Source organism: Pteropus alecto, unplaced genomic scaffold, assembly GCF_000325575.1.
Source record: "Pteropus alecto unplaced genomic scaffold, ASM32557v1 scaffold44, whole genome shotgun sequence".
Lineage (NCBI taxonomy): Eukaryota > Metazoa > Chordata > Mammalia > Chiroptera > Pteropodidae > Pteropus > Pteropus alecto.
The window spans coordinates 4,604,565-4,623,374 of NW_006436812.1; the positions used below are offsets into that span (position 1 = coordinate 4,604,565).

General features: G+C 50.0%; 2 protein-coding genes across 16 annotated transcripts in view; both read right to left on the reverse strand.

Moving 5' to 3' along the window:
- The window catches only part of ZNF213 (zinc finger protein 213), an 11,211-nt gene extending 6,159 nt beyond the window's left edge, over window positions 1-5,052 (reverse strand). Inside the window, exon 1 of one of the 2 annotated variants that reach the window (XM_025048295.1) lies at window positions 4,941-5,052. The gene's annotated coding sequence lies outside the window, so the exon portion shown is untranslated. Of the gene's footprint in view, window positions 1-1,268; window positions 1,447-4,940 lie in introns of those variants that run through there. The other variant, XM_025048294.1, reaches the window with a different exon arrangement.
- On the reverse strand, window positions 4,268-18,417 carry ZNF205 (zinc finger protein 205). Of its 14 annotated transcripts, XM_015590973.2 has the most exons (10): window positions 17,509-18,156; window positions 15,243-15,913; window positions 14,601-14,726; window positions 11,931-12,144; window positions 11,542-11,633; window positions 11,036-11,156; window positions 10,228-10,275; window positions 9,128-9,223; window positions 4,748-8,919; window positions 4,268-4,399 (listed from the first exon to the last, which is right to left on the reverse strand). In XM_015590973.2, exons 3-9 carry the CDS (start codon window positions 14,655-14,657, stop codon window positions 7,874-7,876), a joined length of 1,674 nt encoding a protein of 557 aa, XP_015446459.1. In that variant the 5' UTR covers window positions 14,658-14,726; window positions 15,243-15,913; window positions 17,509-18,156; the 3' UTR covers window positions 4,268-4,399; window positions 4,748-7,873. The 14 variants fall into 14 exon arrangements, with proteins under 14 accessions (XP_015446459.1, XP_015446452.1, XP_015446450.1 ...); XM_015590966.2 differs by lacking the exon at window positions 10,228-10,275 and adding an exon at window positions 18,331-18,417 and having other exon boundaries at window positions 4,748-9,223; window positions 10,980-11,156; window positions 17,509-17,637; XM_015590964.2 differs by lacking the exon at window positions 10,228-10,275 and adding an exon at window positions 18,167-18,293 and having other exon boundaries at window positions 4,748-9,223; window positions 10,980-11,156; window positions 17,509-17,637.
- Between the last annotated feature and the right edge of the window lie 393 nt (window positions 18,418-18,810).

Below are 18,810 nucleotides of genomic sequence, written 5' to 3' on the forward strand. Positions count from 1 at the left end.
CCCCCGCCCGCTACACACCGCCACACCCACTCAGGCGTTCCCAGTTCCGCCGCCAGGTCCTGGGGCCGGAAGTTCGCGCGGAGTTCGCCGGGAAACGGCGCGGCACAGGCGCTGCAAGCGCTCGGAACTACACCCCCCAGAAGGCCGTTCGCCCATGGACCCTGACTCCGCTCTAATCGATGGGGAGTGGACGGGGAGAATGGGATGCGCTTGGGACGGACTCGTTTCTCCGTCTCCGGCTCTTTCCACTGCACAATGGGTTGAGGACCCAGGGGACCACGGCCCAGGAGCTGGAGCTCAACCGCAGGAGATCGGTTTCCAGCCTCTAGGATCCCGCCCTCGACCGCCTTAAGCTGCTCCAAGCTGGGCGTGGAGCTTCTTGGGAAATGCAGTCCAGTGAGAGAGGCGGAGCCTCTTGCGGCAATTCTCCTTCCTTCAGCGTCGGCTGGGGTCACTCATCATTACGCAGCAGGCGGGGACGCTAACCGCTGGGTAGTCCTACACTCTCCCACCACCAACTTCGTCTAAGGGGCGGCAGGGGTCCCGGGGGCCTGGGACAATCTAGAGCCGGCGGGCTATGTCCGGGAAGCTCTGGGTTCTCCTTTCCACATATTTGGATCTGTTCCCACCCTCTCTACTAAATCCTAGACCTGGAGATCTGAGGCTTCAGATCTTTTTCTGAAATAGAGCTTTCTTGTTTTGATTATGCAAGTATTGCACGCTTAGTGTCAAAAAGAAAATATGGAAAATTATAAAGGTATCGATATCCACAAGGCTAGCTCCCTCTGCTCAAATGTCACTCCCCTAAAGTGGCTTTTCTTGTGTAAACAGCGTGCGCGCACAAACACACCTACACCTGCCATGGCTTTGCCCTTGTTTTTCTTCCTAAATTTTATCAGTACCTGACATTTGTGTAATATTTGTCTCTTACTACTCAACTAAAAGCTCCATGAAGTCAGACTGAAAGTTTTCACTGCTCTAGTCCCAGCAGAATTTTTCTGGCACAATGGCCTAATAAGGCCATTCAGAAATAAGCACGATTAATATTTTAGCCTGTTTTAACAGTTCTACATCTGTGGATATTTGTAATATAAACCTGGAATTATTTTATGTAAGTAATGTTTTGTTGACTCAAAAGTCTATCAGGGCACCTGAACAGACACTTCTCCAAGACATACAAATAGCAGGCAGATATATGAAAAGATGCTCAACTTCTCTAGCCTCTAAGGAAGTGCAAATCAAAACCGCAATGAGATACCACCTAATACCTGTTAGAATGCTATTACCAACAAGACAAGTAGTAAGTGCTGGAGAGGTTGTGGGTAAAAACAGATCCTCATACGTTGCTGGTGGGAATGTAAATTGGTATAGCCACTATGGAAAACAGTATGGAGGTTCCTAAAAAAAATTAAGAATAGTATTACCATATGACCCAGCAATCCCTCTTCTGGGTATCTACCCCCAAAATTTGAAAACGTTTATCCACAAAAATATATGTACCCCTATATTCATTGCAGCATTTTTCACAGTGGTCAAAATAAGGAAATGACCAAAGTGTCCTTCGATAGATGATTGGATAAAGATGTGGTACACATGCACAATAGAGTATTACTCAGCCATAAGGTGAAATACTTCCATTTGTAACAACATGGATGGGTCTTGAGAATATCATCCTAAACGAAATGTCAAATAGAAAAAGTCAAGAACCATGTGACTTTACTCTTGTGGAATATAAAACTGAAAGCAATGAATGAACAAGACAAAAACTCATAGACACAGACAACAGCATTGTGTTCCAGAGGGAAAAGAGGAAGGAAATAGGTATAAGTAAAGGAGGTCAAATATATGGTGACAGACGTAGTTTGGGTGTGAACACAATGCAATACGTAGATAATGTATTATAGAATTCTATACTTGAAACCTATATAATTTTATCAACTAATGTCACTCCAATAAATTTAATTTAAAAAGTCTATCAGGAATATTTTTCCATATCATTATATTTTTCCATTATATGGAAAAATTATAAACAAAATTCATGTTTTGCGAGCTGCATTGTATTACATAGCATGGAAGTTCTGTATTTAAAGTCCCTTACTCTTGAACACTTGGATTGTTTCCATTTTATGTATTTCTACATATACCTTCTTGCATTTGCTTGAGCAATGAGCCAAGACTGTTCTATGAAGACTTACTGAAGTGGATGCTACTGGGCCCCTCTCCTCCCTCTACTGGCCCCGGTAGAAAAACACACTGGGGGAAGAAGGAACTTGAAAGTCCCTTTTTTCAAGTGTGGCCTTAATAGTGCTCTTTTGACGCCCTCTATTGGCAAAGACGAACATCAAATTGACTAGCAAAGGAGAAATGTCTACAGGGTCCAGCTTCGTTATCACAAAGTGGGACAAAAATAAAAATGTAGTGGGGGCTGAGACAAACTAATAATTGGCACACCTATCATATATTGGACATTGCTGGTAGATGATAAATTATTTGTATATAAGTATATTAAAATTGACAATCTAATTGCACTTTCACTTCCTTCTGATGGTGTTTTATTTTTCTAGCTAGAAAATAATCTACAAATAATAAAAGTAAACATTTGCTTTCCAAAAAATTTATATTCATTTCCAGAATTAATTCTCATCATTTTCTTAGTCTTATATTATTGTCCAGAACTTCCTAAACAATGTTAGGACAGCAAGCATCACTGTCTTGGTTAATGAAAATATCTTTAATGATTTACGATTAAGTGTCTACTGTCTCTGATATGTATATCCATGCTCATATTAAGAAGCATCTATTCTCATTTACAACAGAAACACTGCTAGTTGTTTGCCAGTATCAGTTTTCTCCTTCTATAGTAGGAATTTTTCAATGGGCACATGGCCATTCAGAATAAAGAGTATATTTTCCCAGCCTCTCCTGCAGCTAAGTATGGCCATGTAATTAAATTGAAGCCAATGAGATGTGAGCAGATGTGATATATGCATCTTACTAGAAAGGGATGGTTCATGGCTTCCTATTCTCTTTTCACCATACCATGGTCCATGGTATGGACCATGCAGATGAGAGTCACACCCATGGTCTCAAAGCAATCAGATGCAAAGTGCCTAGCTTCCTGACGACTGGAGAGCCACCAAACTAGCCCTGGATTTATACCCAGGCAGGTGATGTGACAGAGAAATAGATACCATGTTTAAGTCACTGTTGTTTTGGATCTCTACTACAACCAGAATGTATACCCTATCTAGCACTACTGCCTACTAAGAGTTCATTCATTAAAAAGAAAAATAGAAAAAAAAATTTTTTTTATAATTTTTCCTGTGGGATATTGAATATTCAGAATTTCTATGTCTTCTTGATAGTTTTTGTTTTTTCTAGGAAATCATCCATTTCATCTATAATTTCAAATTTATTAACAAAGTTATACATAGTGTTCTCATTTAATTTAAAAAATTTTAAATGGCATGTATGGTTAAATCCTACTCAATTTGGGATCCTGAGCAGGCACTTTTAAAAGTAGTGGAGCAGCAGGCTAGGAGTCTGGATCTCTGTTGCCATAGGCTGCCTACCTCTGGCCTACCTCTAGACATTTTCTTGAGAAATACACTTCCATCTTGTTTAAGACCCTGTTATTTTGGGTCTCTGTTATTTGGGGTTGAACTGAATCCTAACTGATTCACTACCTCATAGGGCTGTTATAAGGATTACATAAATGAGACGATACACAAAGACCACTTAGCCCAGTATTAACTCTTAAGACACAATAAGAGCTCAGTAAAGAGTGGTTAGTTCCAGGGAATTACAATCACGAGGAATCTGTCATATGGGTATGCCCAGAGGAACATAGGGTACATAAGAGATTGCAGGAGTTAGGCCCTCCAGGCATCTTTTCCACTTTGCCCTGAATATTTCAGCACAAATTGTGCTGGTCAGTGGCCTGTGTGATTGTATTAATCTTCATGGCTGGCCTGGAGCTTTGTTAGTTGAGAAAAGAAAAAATGGTGGGCCCTGGGACGTGACTGAGACACAGGCCACGGAGTGCTGCATCTGCAACCCATGCCTGTCTGACCAGACCTCACAGGTTGGACCATGAGCATGAGCATGAGCATGAATGAGCAAGGTTGGATCATCCTCATAACTTCTCATTCTCTACTCTCCATGGAACATCAAAGAGAAACCTCAGGCCACAGCCCTTCGCAAGTGTCACTTCTTTAGCCTCCTTTCCTTCCCACCAGGGTTGTCATTACAGCTTCTGGGACACCAATTTCTTCCTCATGACAAGGCCTTTATTCATTTTGTTTTCCTAGCTTGGAAGGTTCTGCCCCCAAATCCTTATAAAATGGCCTGTCATTCTTCAAGTTTCAGCTTAAACGTTCCCTCCTTGCAGGGGCGTTCTCTAAAGGTAAAAGGTAAAGGAGGTAAAGGAGGTCAATCAGTTCTTAATAGCCTTCATTGCTTCACCCCAGTTCTTTCTTTCTGGCATTTGTCACTACTTTAAATTATGTGTCGTTTATCTGCTTGCAGTCTCACTAGGGAGCAAGGATCGTGTCTGGCTTTTTCAAGACTCATTCCTCAACATTTAGCAAAGAACCTGGAATGCATTCATTTCGTATTTGAAAAATGAATAAATGAATGCAGCAAAGCCTCCATTTAACGTTTCCCTACCCTGTACCACCGACCAACGCACCACCCAAAGCCACGCTACACCCCCACCCCACCCTCCGCACTGGCCGCCTCAGTTTACCCGGCTCCTCTAGAAGAGGACCGCGGTCTCCCTCCAAGCCGTTGCCGCACTCGCGCCCAGCTCTCCCTAGCAGCACCGTCAGGCCCTGCTCCGGGCTCAAAAGTTGCTAGAGTGCCCGCGGGAGGTGTCTGGGATGGGGCCGGGACGCCCCCAGCGCCGCTCACCGCCCGGCCACCGTAAGGGATCGTATTACCCGGGTCTCGGTCTCCGTAACTACACGCCCGTGCTCCGTGCGCGAAGCCGGATGTGGCCCTGGCCTTCCGTCTGCATCCTCTCTAGGCCAGCAGGAGGCTTCGCATCTCAGTGGTAGGCCCAGGGCCGACTCTGAAGGGTCAGGGGCTGGTGACGAAGCCGAGTCCAGCCCGGGTGGTAGGTTCCTCCCGCAGTCGACGCGAGAGTAAGGGAAAAAACCAAAGTTTCAAAGCCGGGAGCATCTGACAGTTGCCCCGGCAATAGTGCGTCTTGGGGGCGTGGAAGAGCCCGCTCCGAGAACTCCAGCCATAATTGGCCAGTTTTGCTGGAGCCCGCCCCTCTCCGCCGGGACACTAGATTGGCTAAGGGCAGCAGGGGGGCGGGGCCTTCCGGAACCGATCCTCCAGGCTGCGAGGTGACCTCGTGTGGCTGGTCCCCAGAGAAGACCCTGGCAGGTTTCCAGACCTTACCGCTTGGCTTGGTCACTCGAACTCGCGAGGAACTGTCCGGAATAGCGCTGTGCTCAGGCCTACGTCTCCGCATGGGGAGGGCAGCGCGGCCATCTGGGCCCAGAGCGCTTTCAGCCAGCACCTGGGCCAAGCCTTCAGCCACACGGGAAAGGTGTATGAAGCTTAGTGGGAATATTCCCCGCTCCGCCCTCACCCTCCTTCGAACGTGCAGGTTTACCATAAGCAACCTGGTCATGTTCTCCAGTGCCCTTAAGCTGGGATGTCAAGTTTGAGAAGCCAGGAGAAAGCAGGCCACACTTCTGAGCCTCAACTCCTACCCAGAGACACCAACAGTGTGGTATCCGCCTGCTACCTCTCAGTGATGCTCCATCACTCACCAAATAATGAACACCCTCCACCGTGACATTCCAGGCCCTTCCACAACGCCCCAGCCAAGTTCCACTCTTAAAATGCTTTTGCTAGGTCTGTCCCAAAATGGTGGACTCTGGATGGAGATCTAGGAAGCAGAGACCTATGGGGTTCTTGGAACCACATTCCTCTTCACTGTGCTATGAAAAGGAGAAACAGTTTCTCCTGGATACTGTGATCTCTGATCTCAGAGGGCAGAGTGAAGTTTTTAAATGACTCCTTGGCTCACTCCACAGATCACCAAGTCACTCAAGCCCCAACGTGCTGGCGATGCAGCCCAAGGAAGCAAATAGCCACTGTTCAAATGAGTACTCTGTGCTAAGCTTGGGCCAAGTGATGACAACCTCCAGTGTTGTTTTAACAAGTCTTCTTCCTGCCTCTTTTTTTAGGAAACAAGCTCCTGGGAACAGCAAGCCTGCTTTACGTGCATAAGCTCCCCCCAGCCCCTCACACTGAGCCAAGCAGAGAAATTCCATTTATAGCTGTGATCAGAGGCAGGAAAACAAGCTGAGAGAGAAAACTGCTTGCTTTCTTGCCTCTTTGTGAAAGAACCATCTAATTCAACCAGTCCTGTCAGCAGGCTAACCCTAAATTCCACTGAGACCTCCCAGATACCACCAAGTCCTGCCTGGGCTCCCACTAGTAAGTATTTCAGCTGAGTCCAGAATCCAGAATGTCAAATCTACTCTTACTCTTTTTAGACAGCCCTGCCTCATAATATCATGCACTAGACAGTCAATAGCTGTTGGGGTGCATGGAAATGGAGATATTTTTAACATGGTAAAATCCATGGCCCTGAACCCCAGCTTCTAGCTCTCTGGTTGTATGACTTTGGGCAAGTTATTGAACTTCTCAGCTTCAGCTTCCCCATCTATAAAACTGGGATAAAACCCACTGCTCAGCATTGGGAAGAGTAGAGGTGACATATATATGGTGCTTAGCCCCACACCTGGCAGGGCAGCTGGCAGCTATTATACTATCATCAGTATGCTATCTTGTTCAAGACACTTTGTACTTTAGGAGCTGGGAGCCAACTAGGGCTGCAGCCATACTGCTGGCCTCATGATCCACAGAGCCAGGTGGGATCTCAATGGCCTTCCTGATGCAGATGTCCTCAAGGTGAGAAATGCATATTATCTTGGGAGCTGAGTTGAAAATCTTGGATAATAAGCATGCTGAGTCCACCCCTCCCAGAAAAAATAGTAGAGAATAAGAAATAGAAAGTACAGAGACAAAAAAAAAACAAAAGCCAGGAGTAAAGCAGCCAGGCAGGGGTAGATAGGGCAAATCACAAAGGACATGTACGAAGAGGCCATGTAGCAGAAGGAGATGGCAGCAGCCTCAGAAAGGACCAGGAGGGACAGTGGTCCCTGGTAAGTGAGCAATTCTCACTGGATTACAGTTGGCCCCCAGTGGAAGCAGATAGAAAAAGGCCAGTTACAAAACTCGGCCCCAGTGCCCGAGAAGAAGACAGGGCAGACAGGAGACAATGAGCATGAGTCCTCAAGCTGGCTCTGCCCAGCTCCCAGCTCCTAAAGAACAGAGGGAGGGTCCAGGGCTCAATGGGCAATGGCCCTGGGATGAGAGTGATGACAGCAGCAGACCACCAGCCAGAGGGCCCACAATTCCAGAAAAGGCTGGTTGGCTTCAGGTCTTGAAACTTCTCTGTGCTAAGAAGCCTTTGTCTGGAGACTTATGGTCCCAGCCATCTCTTTGTCTGGAGACTTATGGTCCCAGACATCTGGATTGGGCCCTAAGGCAGATCAAGGCTGGGAAAGAGGGTGCCCAAGCCCTGAGAGTGATGACTCAGGGGTACCTGAGTGAGGACATATGGTTGACCCAAGAGCCTCCCAGTCTGGGGTCAGCCACCAGGGCCCCCCAAGACAGAGAAATAGGCCGTGGCTTGAATTCCAAGGCCTTTAATTTGCAGCTAGCGTGCCTGTTCCTTGCCTTAGTTCTTTCCGTTGCCATGCCCCATCCCAAAGCCAGCACCTCCCCAACACCCTTCCCTTGCCCTTGTTCCTCCTTGGGGGCCTGGACCCACCTTCCTCGCCTCCTAGGTGGGAGCTGGTGGGGGTGCCGCCAGAGCTCCTGCTGCCCCCAGCATCAGCATGGCCAGGGCCTTGGGCCCCGTGGTGTGGATCTTCTCATGCCGGTGTAGGTTGGAACGCCGGCTGAAGCTCTTGCCACAGAGGGGACAGGAATAGGGCCGGACGCCACGGTGGGTGCGCTGATGGGCCGTGAGGTGTGAGCTGTGGCTGAAGCTCTTGCCACAGTCGAGGCAGTGGTAGGGCTTCTCGCCAGTGTGTGTGCGGTTGTGCGCGATGAGGTTGGAGCGCTGGCTGAAGCACTTGCCGCACTCGGGGCATGGGTAGGGTTTGACCCCTGTGTGGGTGCGCTGGTGGGTGACCAGGGCCGAGCTCTGAGTGAAGCACTTGCTGCAGATGGGACACTTGTGGGGTTTGGCACCTGTGTGCGTGCCCTGGTGGGTGACCAGGTCCGAACGACGGGTGAAGCGCTTGGCACAGCGGTCACACACATAGGGCTTCTCACCTGTGTGAATGCGCTGGTGCTGGATCAGTGTCGAGTGGTGGCTGAAGCTCTTCCAGCAGGAGGGGCAGGTGTAGGGCTTCTCGCCCGTGTGAATGATCTGGTGCTGGATGAGGTGTGAGCTGCGACCGAAGCGCTTGCCGCAGTCTGTGCAGGCATAGGGTTTCTCGCCTGTGTGCGTGCGCCGGTGTGTCACCAGGTGGGAGTGCCAACTGAAGCCCTTGCCACACTGCTCACACTTGTAGGTCTTCTTACTGGCGTCACCATCGCCATCAGGGGCCAGGCCCTCCTCACTGCTCTCAGGGGCCCCGGTTTCCTCCTCACTGGATTTCTCTGGGAGACCGGTGTCGAGTGGGGCTGGTTCTGGCTGTCTCTCCTCCAGGGGACTGGGCTGCCCATCATCTTTGGCTGGCCCAGGGCTCTGGCCTCTAGCTGCTTGCTGCCCACACTGCAGGCTGTCCCCATGGGCTCTCTCTGCCCTGGTCCTGAAGGACTTCACATCCCCATGGGATGCCGGGCATGGCATAGGCTCCTTTCCCACCTCCACCGCTCCTGGAGAAAGGGTTTCCAGCCAGAGAGGCTTTTGTGAGGGATCCAGGGGAATTCCAGAGATGGAGACAAAGGAAAGGACCCGATGGGAGCCCTTCCCCCAGGAAGGGCCATGTGTCTGCACCCCATGGGAAACAGAGCCTGCACTGACAAGGGGCACCCAGGAGTGACAGTGATGACCCCACTGCCCACCCATCACCTCTGCACGCACCTCTCTTATCCTCATCTCCTGTCTGCTGGCACGAGCTTGAGGCCTTACCCTTGCCCTGAACTTGGGAGGCCCAAAAAGTTCTGCTGAAGGGAAACTCTGCCCAAAAAGAGATTCTGCACTCAGTCATGGGCCTTCTGGACTTCCCAGCAGGAGACACACACCCCCAAAAACTAACAGAGCAAAAGGGGAGCAGGTGCAGCTCTGGAAACGGGAGATAAAACCAGGTGAGCACAAAAATTGCTTAGGGTCAGGTGTCCACCCTCTCTAAGAAGCACATTCCATGGTCACCACCAGACACACTTTTGGGGCTGAGTTGAGGCTCTGTCTTGTTTCCCTGAATGAGCAACAGAAGTAAAGGTTGGGCCAGGTCAGCTGCCAGAAACCCCCATCCTCGCATAGCCCAGTGGTGGGCCTGGCAACTCTGGAAACCAAACAATCTCTCACTCTTGCACCTATACCTTCCTAGAGCCATCGGCAAAAAGGGTTCCTGTGGGAGGGCCAGAGGCAAAGAGATGCCAAGTGGGAAGGCCTGGGAGAAGAGGGCCAGGGACACTGAACACCCAGAAGTCAAGGGCCATTTGCCAAGTCCCCAGGTGAAGGCCCAGGAATTCTCGTCAAGTCAGTAAGGTAGCAGAGGGCCTGGCCTCCATGACCTGATCCAAGCTCTATGGGAAAAAAGGAATGTGTTGGACCAACCAGGTGGTTTACAGCATCTATGAGGCCTGCCACAGGGCTGCAAATGGGTGCTAGGGTCCCTCTAGATCTAAGACTTGTCTCAGACCTGCTGGTCTGAGCCTTGGGAGTGTTAACAACGGGTGGTAAGCAAACCTGAGATAATCAAAGAAGTGAGCAAGATGGCTGTGATCCTGGGGTCCTCCAAGACAGTGAAGGTCTTGGCCCACTACTGAAGTCAAAAGGTGGCATTACCAAGGCCCCAGCTTCATCTGGACTAGTAGATGTGCAACAGATGTGTGTTGACAAACTGAATGAATGGATGACAATGAATGAACACTGGGTTTTCCATAAGATCTCATAAAAATCTGCCAAGAAAACTAGAGTCTGAAATTGAGGAGTCAAAGCCCCAGGACTTAACTACTTACTGTGAGAAAAATCGAGGGAGCCAAGGGTTCTCTGAGAAGAGGACACGCCTGTTGGGGCATATGTGAAAGCTCAGAGTCCATGGGTCTGCAGAGTCAGCTGGCACTATGCTTCCCCCACCATGGTCATGCAGCCCTGACCCCAGGGCCAAGCTTTCTGTTCACACACTTTTAAAGCTGGACTTCATGGAAAAAGAGGATGAACTACAGGAATAAGATGAACTACGGAAGAACCAAAGAGAAGCAGAAACTCTAAGTTGGCACTGTCTAGTACAGCAGCCAACTAGCCACGTGTGGCTATTTCAGTTCAAATTTCATTTGATTAAAATGAAATAAAACTAAATACTCAGTTGCTCTAACCACATTTCTAGTGCTCAACAGCCACATTTGGCTTGTGGCTACCATCTCAGCTGAGATACGGAGCACGTCTATCACTAGGAAGTTTCTACAGAACAGCGCGGTCTAGATCAGGGGTCCCCAACCCCTGGGCTGTGGACTGGTACCAGTCCATGGCCTGTTAGGAACTGGGCCACACAGTAGGAGGTGAGTGGCGAGCGAACAAAGCTTCATCTGTATTTGTGGCCGCTCCCCAGCGCTAGCATCACCGCCTCAGCTCCACCTCAGATCATCAGGCATTAGATTCTCATAGGAGCACCAGTCCCTGGTTCCAAAAAGGTTGGGGACCACTGGTCTAGATGAAACGAGGGGTTTTAAATCCCTGGGAAACAGGGAGGTGGCATTGGGATGAGCCCCACCTCTGACATCAAGGGCCTCAGGAAGCTGCCGCCCCAGTGTAAGCGCCAGCCCTTACCCAAGGCCAGCCTATTCCGCTTCTGTAGGACATCATGGTAGAAGCTCTGCTGAGTGTGGTCCAGCCGTCCCCATTCCTCCCGGGAGAGGTACAAAGCCACATCCTCAAAGGTCACTGGCATCTGAAACAACACAAAACACCCACTCTGTAGGACATACCAGGACACATAGAAAGGCCTGATGGTGCCAAGATGAAGCTGAGACCCCAGACTCCCAACCTGCTGCCCTGAATGAAGCCTCCCCTCAGGTCTGATGGTGAAGCAGGAGCTGCCCACGGATGGCTTTTCTGGGGCAAGAACAAGGCATTTGTGTACAGCAGAAGACAGTAGGCAAAAGCAAGGGAGGCCTTCTTTTCTGACATCACAGCCAAAGCTCAGGATCTCCAGTACGTTCCTTTCCAGCCCCCACCCTCAGGTCCGGTGCTCAGATCTGAAGGACAATTCAGTCAGAGACACTGTCCCTCCACATCTTTCTATTTCTCCTATAGCCTTAGACAGGGACACTCACCTGGGACCAGGCGGTGAGGAGTGCCGCAGCCATCTGCCGGTCTCTGGTCCTCCCCTCATGGGAAAGCACAGGGAACTGGGGGGAGGGGAGGGCTGAGAGAGGAGAGAGGTCCTCAGGGCGGCCACCTCATCCTGCTGGGTCCTCCTGTAACCCCCTAAATGGGCTCATGCCTGGTACATCCATGGCTGCCTTAACCCCCACCCTTCAACCCACCCCAGAAGAGGGGCAATAGGTTCTGAGGCTATGAGGGGCGGCCTCCAAGAGGTGAGTGGGCAGACATCCAGGCATCTCTCGTGACCATGGCAGGGATCTCTCCACTCCTGGGCTGTGAGCTTCCACCCCACAGCTGCCGCTCAGGAAAGTGCTTCTCTCCACATCCTTCTCCTCACCTCTGCCAGGCAGGAAAAGAGCTTTCTCTGCAGATCCCTGGCTTAGGGGTGTCCAGCCCCAAGCTCCGTGATCCCTGTCCTCCTGTGATGCCCCCTCGGGGTGCAGTTCTTGAGGCTCTGTCTTGATGTGGGGTGACTCCTGAGTGGCTCCCAAAGGCACCATCTCCTTTGACTGGGAAAGCATTTCTTGACAAGGATGCCCATGACCTGGAACCTAGGAATGGCAGCCCCCATCAGCACTGGCACGGAGAGTGGGAGACAGCCAAGTTCCATGCCCTCCATGCCCAGGAGGTCCCTGCAGGGGAAGATACCTAAGGTCGCCGAACACACAACCAAATGCAAGACACAGCTTAAAGGACTAGCCTTGCTTCTTTGTCTAGTCCCTAGGGACCTGTGCATCTCATGCTCACCCCCGAAAGGAAAAGCAGGCAGGCTATTAAAGGCCCTGCCAAGTGCAGCCTGGACAGGTGCATAAAGGGCAGCTGCCTCTTCTCAATCCAAGCCTTGCACCTTCTACAGCAGTATGGATTGTTATTTTTAAATATGAGGAAACCAAGTGTAATGAGTTGAATTGTGTCCCCCCACAATTCATGTCTGCTGGGAAACCTGGAATGTGACATTATTGAGAAAAAAGGTCTTTGCAGATGTAATTAGTTAAGGATCTTGAGATGAACTCACCCTGGATTTTGGTTGGACCCTAAATCGAATGACTACTGTCCCTATTAAAGGCACAGAAACATGGCGAAAAAGATCATGCAAAGACAGAAGCAGAGATTAGAATGATGCTGTTACAGCCAAGGGACACCTGGAGCCCCCCAAAGCTGGAAGAGGCAGGAAGGATCCTCCCCTAGATCCTTGAGAGAGAGGCCTGTCGACATCTTGATTTTGGGTTTATGGCTTCCAGAACTGTGAGAGAATAAATTCCAGTTATTTTAAGCCACCCAGTTTGTGGCCTTTGTTACAGCAGCTCCAGGACACTCATACACGGGCTCAGAGATTCTACAACAGCTCAAGATCATGGAGCTTGTGAGTGGCTCAGTAAGGATTTGAACTCAAGTATACTGAACTCTCAAGTCACCATGTCTTGAAGGTGACAGGGAGGCGTCATGTGGCCTTGGGCTGTTTCTGGCCTGACTCATTATGGTTGGAGTAGTTGGAATTTTTTGGTTTGGAGAAAAAAAGCCCAAGGGTGCCACTAAGCGTGCTGAGGCGTGGTGTCCACCTTGGTCTAACAGAGGACAAATCCTCTCCTGCTCACCCCCTCAGTACTGGCCCCCATAGTGGGACTTCAGGGTCCTCCCAGCTGGTCCCCTCTTTGTCACACTAGTCTTACCCCAGCACTCTGGGAGGGTGAGGAGCAGGTTTCAGTCAGTCGACCAGGGCTCAAATCCAGAGCCAATCCTCACTAGCTGTTCAACTCCGAGCAGGTGCTACCTCCCCACAAAACCTCAGGGAAGTCACTTCCCTTGCACTGTAAGGCCCCTGACGAAACCTCATTGTCATCCACAGCACAGAGACTGGCCAGCCTTCTGCTGGGAACTCATGCCTATCCCTCCCCGACTATCCCCCATCTCCATCTGCATTAGGGTCTCTAAGGGAAAGACCCAAGGCCATGAGTCAGAGTGCCTGGGAACAACAAGGGTGGGGTGAAGCAGCCTCAGAAACTCAGCAACTATGCCTCCCACACAGATAACAAGTGAGAAAGTGCTGCCCGCTCTGGAAAGTTCTAGATGAACACAGAACGGTGCCTGTAATTATTATTATTACTCTACTGTGTGGGCTAACAGAACCCAACATCAGCAGAGAATGCTGTGAATGTATGAGGCCTGTCTGTTACAAAGGCATTGTGGAAGGGAAACCAAACAGTGGTAACAATGACCTGTGCTTCTATAGCGGAAAAATAATAATACTTGATTTGTATTTGTACTCAGAACCACTGAAATTACTAGGTGAGGGGACACAGTCTCTCTGACCTAGGTTCCAGCTGCTGTGGGTGTTCTTGTTTTATATGTTAAAATAATGATCTCCTGTGGATTGACAAACTGCTTACAGAGGACTCTTGTGCCCATTATTTCCTCCGAGCCAACCACCTGTGTGAGATGGATGGGAACAATAGGCACATGATCCACATTTTATCGGTCACACACTTGGTTGCCAGAGGACTTGCTCAAGGTCACACATCTGACTATGGCTGACTCATATTCCTCTGATTTCAAGCCTAGTGACTCTGGTTAATTACACACACACATGGGCAATAGGTACAGGAAGGCTTAGGTGCTCAGATCCAGAGAGAGAAGAGATGGGGTCCCATGCTGAGGGCAGTAGAGGGTAGACTGAGGCTTCTCTGTGTGCTCTGGGTGCTGTTCAGAGAGCCAACCTCACCAGTAGGAACCGCAACAGCTTCCCTGCTGCCTCATGTGGCCTTTGGTCTGGTGACTACGGAATTTACCAGGCCAAGCAATGCCGTTCCACAGAAGTTGATTCCCAGGTGGAAGGCATTTCCCATCACACTACCTTTTCTTCAATATCCCCCTTAACCCCCATCCACCAGCCCTCTTGCCCCAGTGAGTCCAACTCTTTTCCATTGGTCCAGATGCCCTGCCCTGAAGATCCCATCCTGCTCTGGTTCTTTCTAGGGCATGGCTCCCCCACCCAGAGCCCCATCCATACCTCTTGGGCTCTCTCCTTGTCCTGGGTAGCAGGGTTACCTCCACCGTCTGCAGACATTTTCTATCTCAGAGCTAAAAGCACAGTTTCCTCTTATGGGCCGAGCCCCTTCCAGCTCTGGCCAGGAACCTGGAAGAGCAAAAGGAAATCAGCGAGTGTTTCCTGGACACCTCTGAAATGCCCTGAAAATCCCCACACAGGACCAGACCCACCTCTGTTCCCAATCAGAAATAAAGCCTCCCCGATGCCATCAAACAGCCTCTCTCTCTCTGTTTTTCAGTCCTTCACTTTGACAGAATGCTATTTTGTATTGTCCCTTTTGTTACTGAAACATGAGCCCTGAATCTCAGAGCAACTAGCTCAGGGAAAGCCAGGGCTGACTAGGAATCTGTATCTCCTGTCATCAAGAGCCAAAAAGTCTGTAGAGATCCTACAAAACAGGAGCTGGGTGGGGCCCCGCCTGCCACAGCTAGCTCAACTGTGTGTCCTGCCATCTCCCTGGCCCAGGACACACATATGCCCTTTGCTCGGCCTGACTCGGCCTGCCTCGGCCTGCCTAGGAACCAGAAATTGAGCCGCCAGCTCTCAGCAGCCCTCCCTGTGGCTGCAACCACCCGCCTGGGCCCAGGATTCCATCCTGCTCACATTCCCAGATGATGTCCTTCCCCTTCCCCAACCAGAGTCCCGGCCCTTCTCTCCAAGATGTCCACCTCTGACCCCGTTTCCTCTTGCCAGCAGCCACCCAGAAGAGTCTCAGGGTCCAGGGGACCTCCCAAGCCCCCCTCTTACTGAGGTGGAGGTGGAGGGGGCACCTTGGGAAGCAGGGCCCCCTCCCCTGGGAAAGGAGTCTCTGCAGCCAGCAACGGGAGCCGGGTGGAGACTGGGATTAAGGACAACAGGAAGTCCCTCCCAAATCCTGTTCCCCGTGCAGCTGCAGTCCTACAGGGTTCCTGGCTTCGAGGGTTCCGGGTCTGGGGTCCCAAGGCGAGCTGCACCTGCTCTTGGCAGAGAGGTGACTTCCAGATCTGCATTGCCAGCTCATGATCACTTTACCAGGCTCATACATACTTGTGATACCAGCCAAGCAGGGGCTCCAAAATGGGAAAATATATTTTGTGGGAGGATTTTGATATCTGATGTTTCAAAGAGAGCATTGCAACTATCCTCAAAGGAGGAAGGACACTGCTGGGTGGAGGGGCATGATGGTCCTTTTCAGCACCCTTCAGTGCTTCTGAAGGTCTATGGTGTCTCTGTGGAGATGTCCCTGGATTTCATTTAAGGTCCCCAGGCTGGTCAGCAGGTCCTCTGGGTTCCTCCTAAGAGTAGGACAGAGTTCTCTCTTTATAAGGGCAAACTTAGGAAACAAAAAGGCCTGGGGCCCCTCACCTCCTGATGCTCTACACCTCAAAAAGATGTGGGATCAATTTGATTTTTCTAGATTCCCCACCCCTACCCCCAGCTCCTTCTCAAGACTGGGGATAGAGGGGATAAAGAGGTCTGACCCATCTGTCTATGGGGTCCCAGACCTTCAGACATCCCTGGCTTCATAGTCCACCTCTCAATCAGGAAAGGGGTAGGGGCCAGCCCTGAGTGAGAGTCCAAGAAGGTTTCTCCAGGAAATGTTCCCATGCCCACTGCCTTTGACCCATCAGAGTCCCATGGGATGCATCCACTTAACCCAGACAGGCATGAGTGGCCCCTGTACCAGCTCATGGGCATAATATGAAGGCTCACAAGGGTTTAATTTTTTAAAAAATTTAATTTCCAACATTTAAAACTTAGAAGAATTCTCATAAAATTGATTTTCTTGAAAAATCAGAACATCTGGCAACCCTGGACCTGTATTCCTCACATTTGGTCCCCACTTGGCCCCTGCAGCATTCTGAGTTTGTAACTCTCCTTTGGAGTTAAAATGTTTTAGGAATCTTAGAATTCTGCTCCATTCTACTGTCACTCTGCTGAAAGAAAAATTACCCCTGGGATTTGTCTCTGGTCGGTATTTCCAGGTGTTTTAAAACTCAAGGTAAAAAGAGATGTAGAAAAGTGTAGCAAAAATTAATATTGTTTTCAAGCCAGCGAGAGCTACAAAAAGAAAAAGCCACAGAGATCCCTGGAAGGATGAACTGCTCAATCTGTGAGCACATCTCCATTGAGGAGCACAGCCAATGTCTAGAGTAGGGAACTCACTCCTGAGGTGGACCATTTCAGCCCACAGCAATCCCAGGAGTGCACCGAGTCCAAAAAGAGCAGGTGTGTCCTGCTTCCTGGGCAAAGTTGCTCTACTAGACAAAAGGGACACTGGAGCGATACTGGGGAAGCCCAGAGGTTTGGATCCCATCCGGGGATTGCCTAACTACACCAAATGAAGTTTCAACATTTATTTGACTGTTAAAAAATATTTATTGAGCACCTACTATATGACAGACATTAGCCCCTTCTTGGGAATAAGAGGAAATCTTTCCAGGGCTGGCTCTAGGACTAAGCAGGTCTAGGAGGAAGGGCTCTCAGATTTGTTGTGTAGGAATTTCAGTCCCTGAAAGAGTTCAGAAAGGCACCTGGGCAGGGTGAGTCACTAAGTAAAGCAGAAATCAAAACCTAAATGCATCTGGCAATCAGGCAGTACCACAAATGATCAGTGCCTTGAGTGTAAGACCAGAGTGGAGCAGGGCTTCAGGGACCTCAAGAAACCATATTTTGTTTAAAGGGGACAGTTGGGGGCCCAGTATTGCAAAAGCTTGAGGATTTTTCAAGAGAAGCCAAATATAATCAGATTTCTATGTGAAATATTCTGATTTTTAAATGTTGACGATTAAAAAACAAAAACAAAAACAAAAACAAAAAAACTCCATACAACTCCAACAGAAAACACCGCTGTCCAGCTCACAAGTCACTAGTTCAAGGCTGTACTCACCTCAGGAGCCTGTCATAGGGATAGCTATCATGGATGAAGTTGCTTATCGGAGCTTCAGGCACGGCAAACACAAATGCCAACTCTGGTATCAGGCAGCTTCACTGCGCTTGAGTAAGGAGAAGACGCCACCTTTAGGAAATAAATCACGGTCTACCCTCAGAGATTGGCCTGGGAGCTTACTCAGGTCTTAAAGATGACCTTACAAAAAAACACCCGGAAAAAGAACTAGAAAAAAAGAAGCATCTGAAGTAACAAAAACAACAATAACCAGGTACTAATTAAGGTAGTTAAGCCAGGCTGGAGACAGGAAAATTCAGAGATCTAGCCTTAGAAAGGAAAAATCATAGGAAAAAATAAAGGAATGTGGGAGAGGCCAAGAAAAACAGGAATAATTGAGTAAACAGAAAAGCGAATGTTAACCGTCGAAAGAGAAGAAAACCAGTGTGTTAAATGGGGGTCCCAGGAATAAACGTTTTTTAAAGTAGAAAAAACTAAGAACCCCCAGGGCCACTGAAGACCAAGTCGTGGGAGTTCACGCGGCCCGCGGCCCATTCACCCCCAGATTCGAGGAGACGCCCCAGCGGCTCTGTCCCCTAGGGCGAAGCGGCCGCAGAGGAAGCGTTGGGAGCCGCAGGAGCCCCAGGAGCCCAGCGCTCACCAGTCGGCACCGCCCAGCTCCGCAGACCACCGAACACAAACGCCGGGACCACGTCGTCCAGGCAACGACGCTGCTCCGCCCCCGCACCGCCCAAGGGAGACGTCGGTGACTGGTTGAAGACCCTGTGACCCCGCCCCTCCACGGCACCGCCCAGCCGCCCTCACCTGCGCGCTCCCGTCCGCGCCCCCGAGGGGCAGCCCCACGGAATGGGGAGAGTCACCCTAAAGCCGCCCAGCCGTGACCGGTGTGCCCGCATTTCCCGTCCGGCTGCCTCACTCCAACTTCCGGTTTTCCCGGCTCTCTCGCAATTGCCAGCCTGTGGGCCCCAGGCGCGGAGGCATCCGGGGTAGTGAGAACCGCAGGGCATATTCCGGTGTCCTCGAGTCGGCGTCCGCCGTGGGGAAACTGAGCCTATCTGCGCGAGGTCCCCTGCCCAAGAGCGCTGGTGCCCGGCCTCCATGTTAGGGACTTGGAGCACAAATTCCAGCCTAGCGCTGAGTCCAGCCTCCTTGGGCAAAGGTCTCCCCCTACACTCACCTGTTTTGAATTGTTTTGTTTCAAAAATGGGAATATACCGTATGTTGCTGACCAACTCCCTCTGTGTGTGTGACACATATCTTAAGAGATTTTTCAATATAAAATAT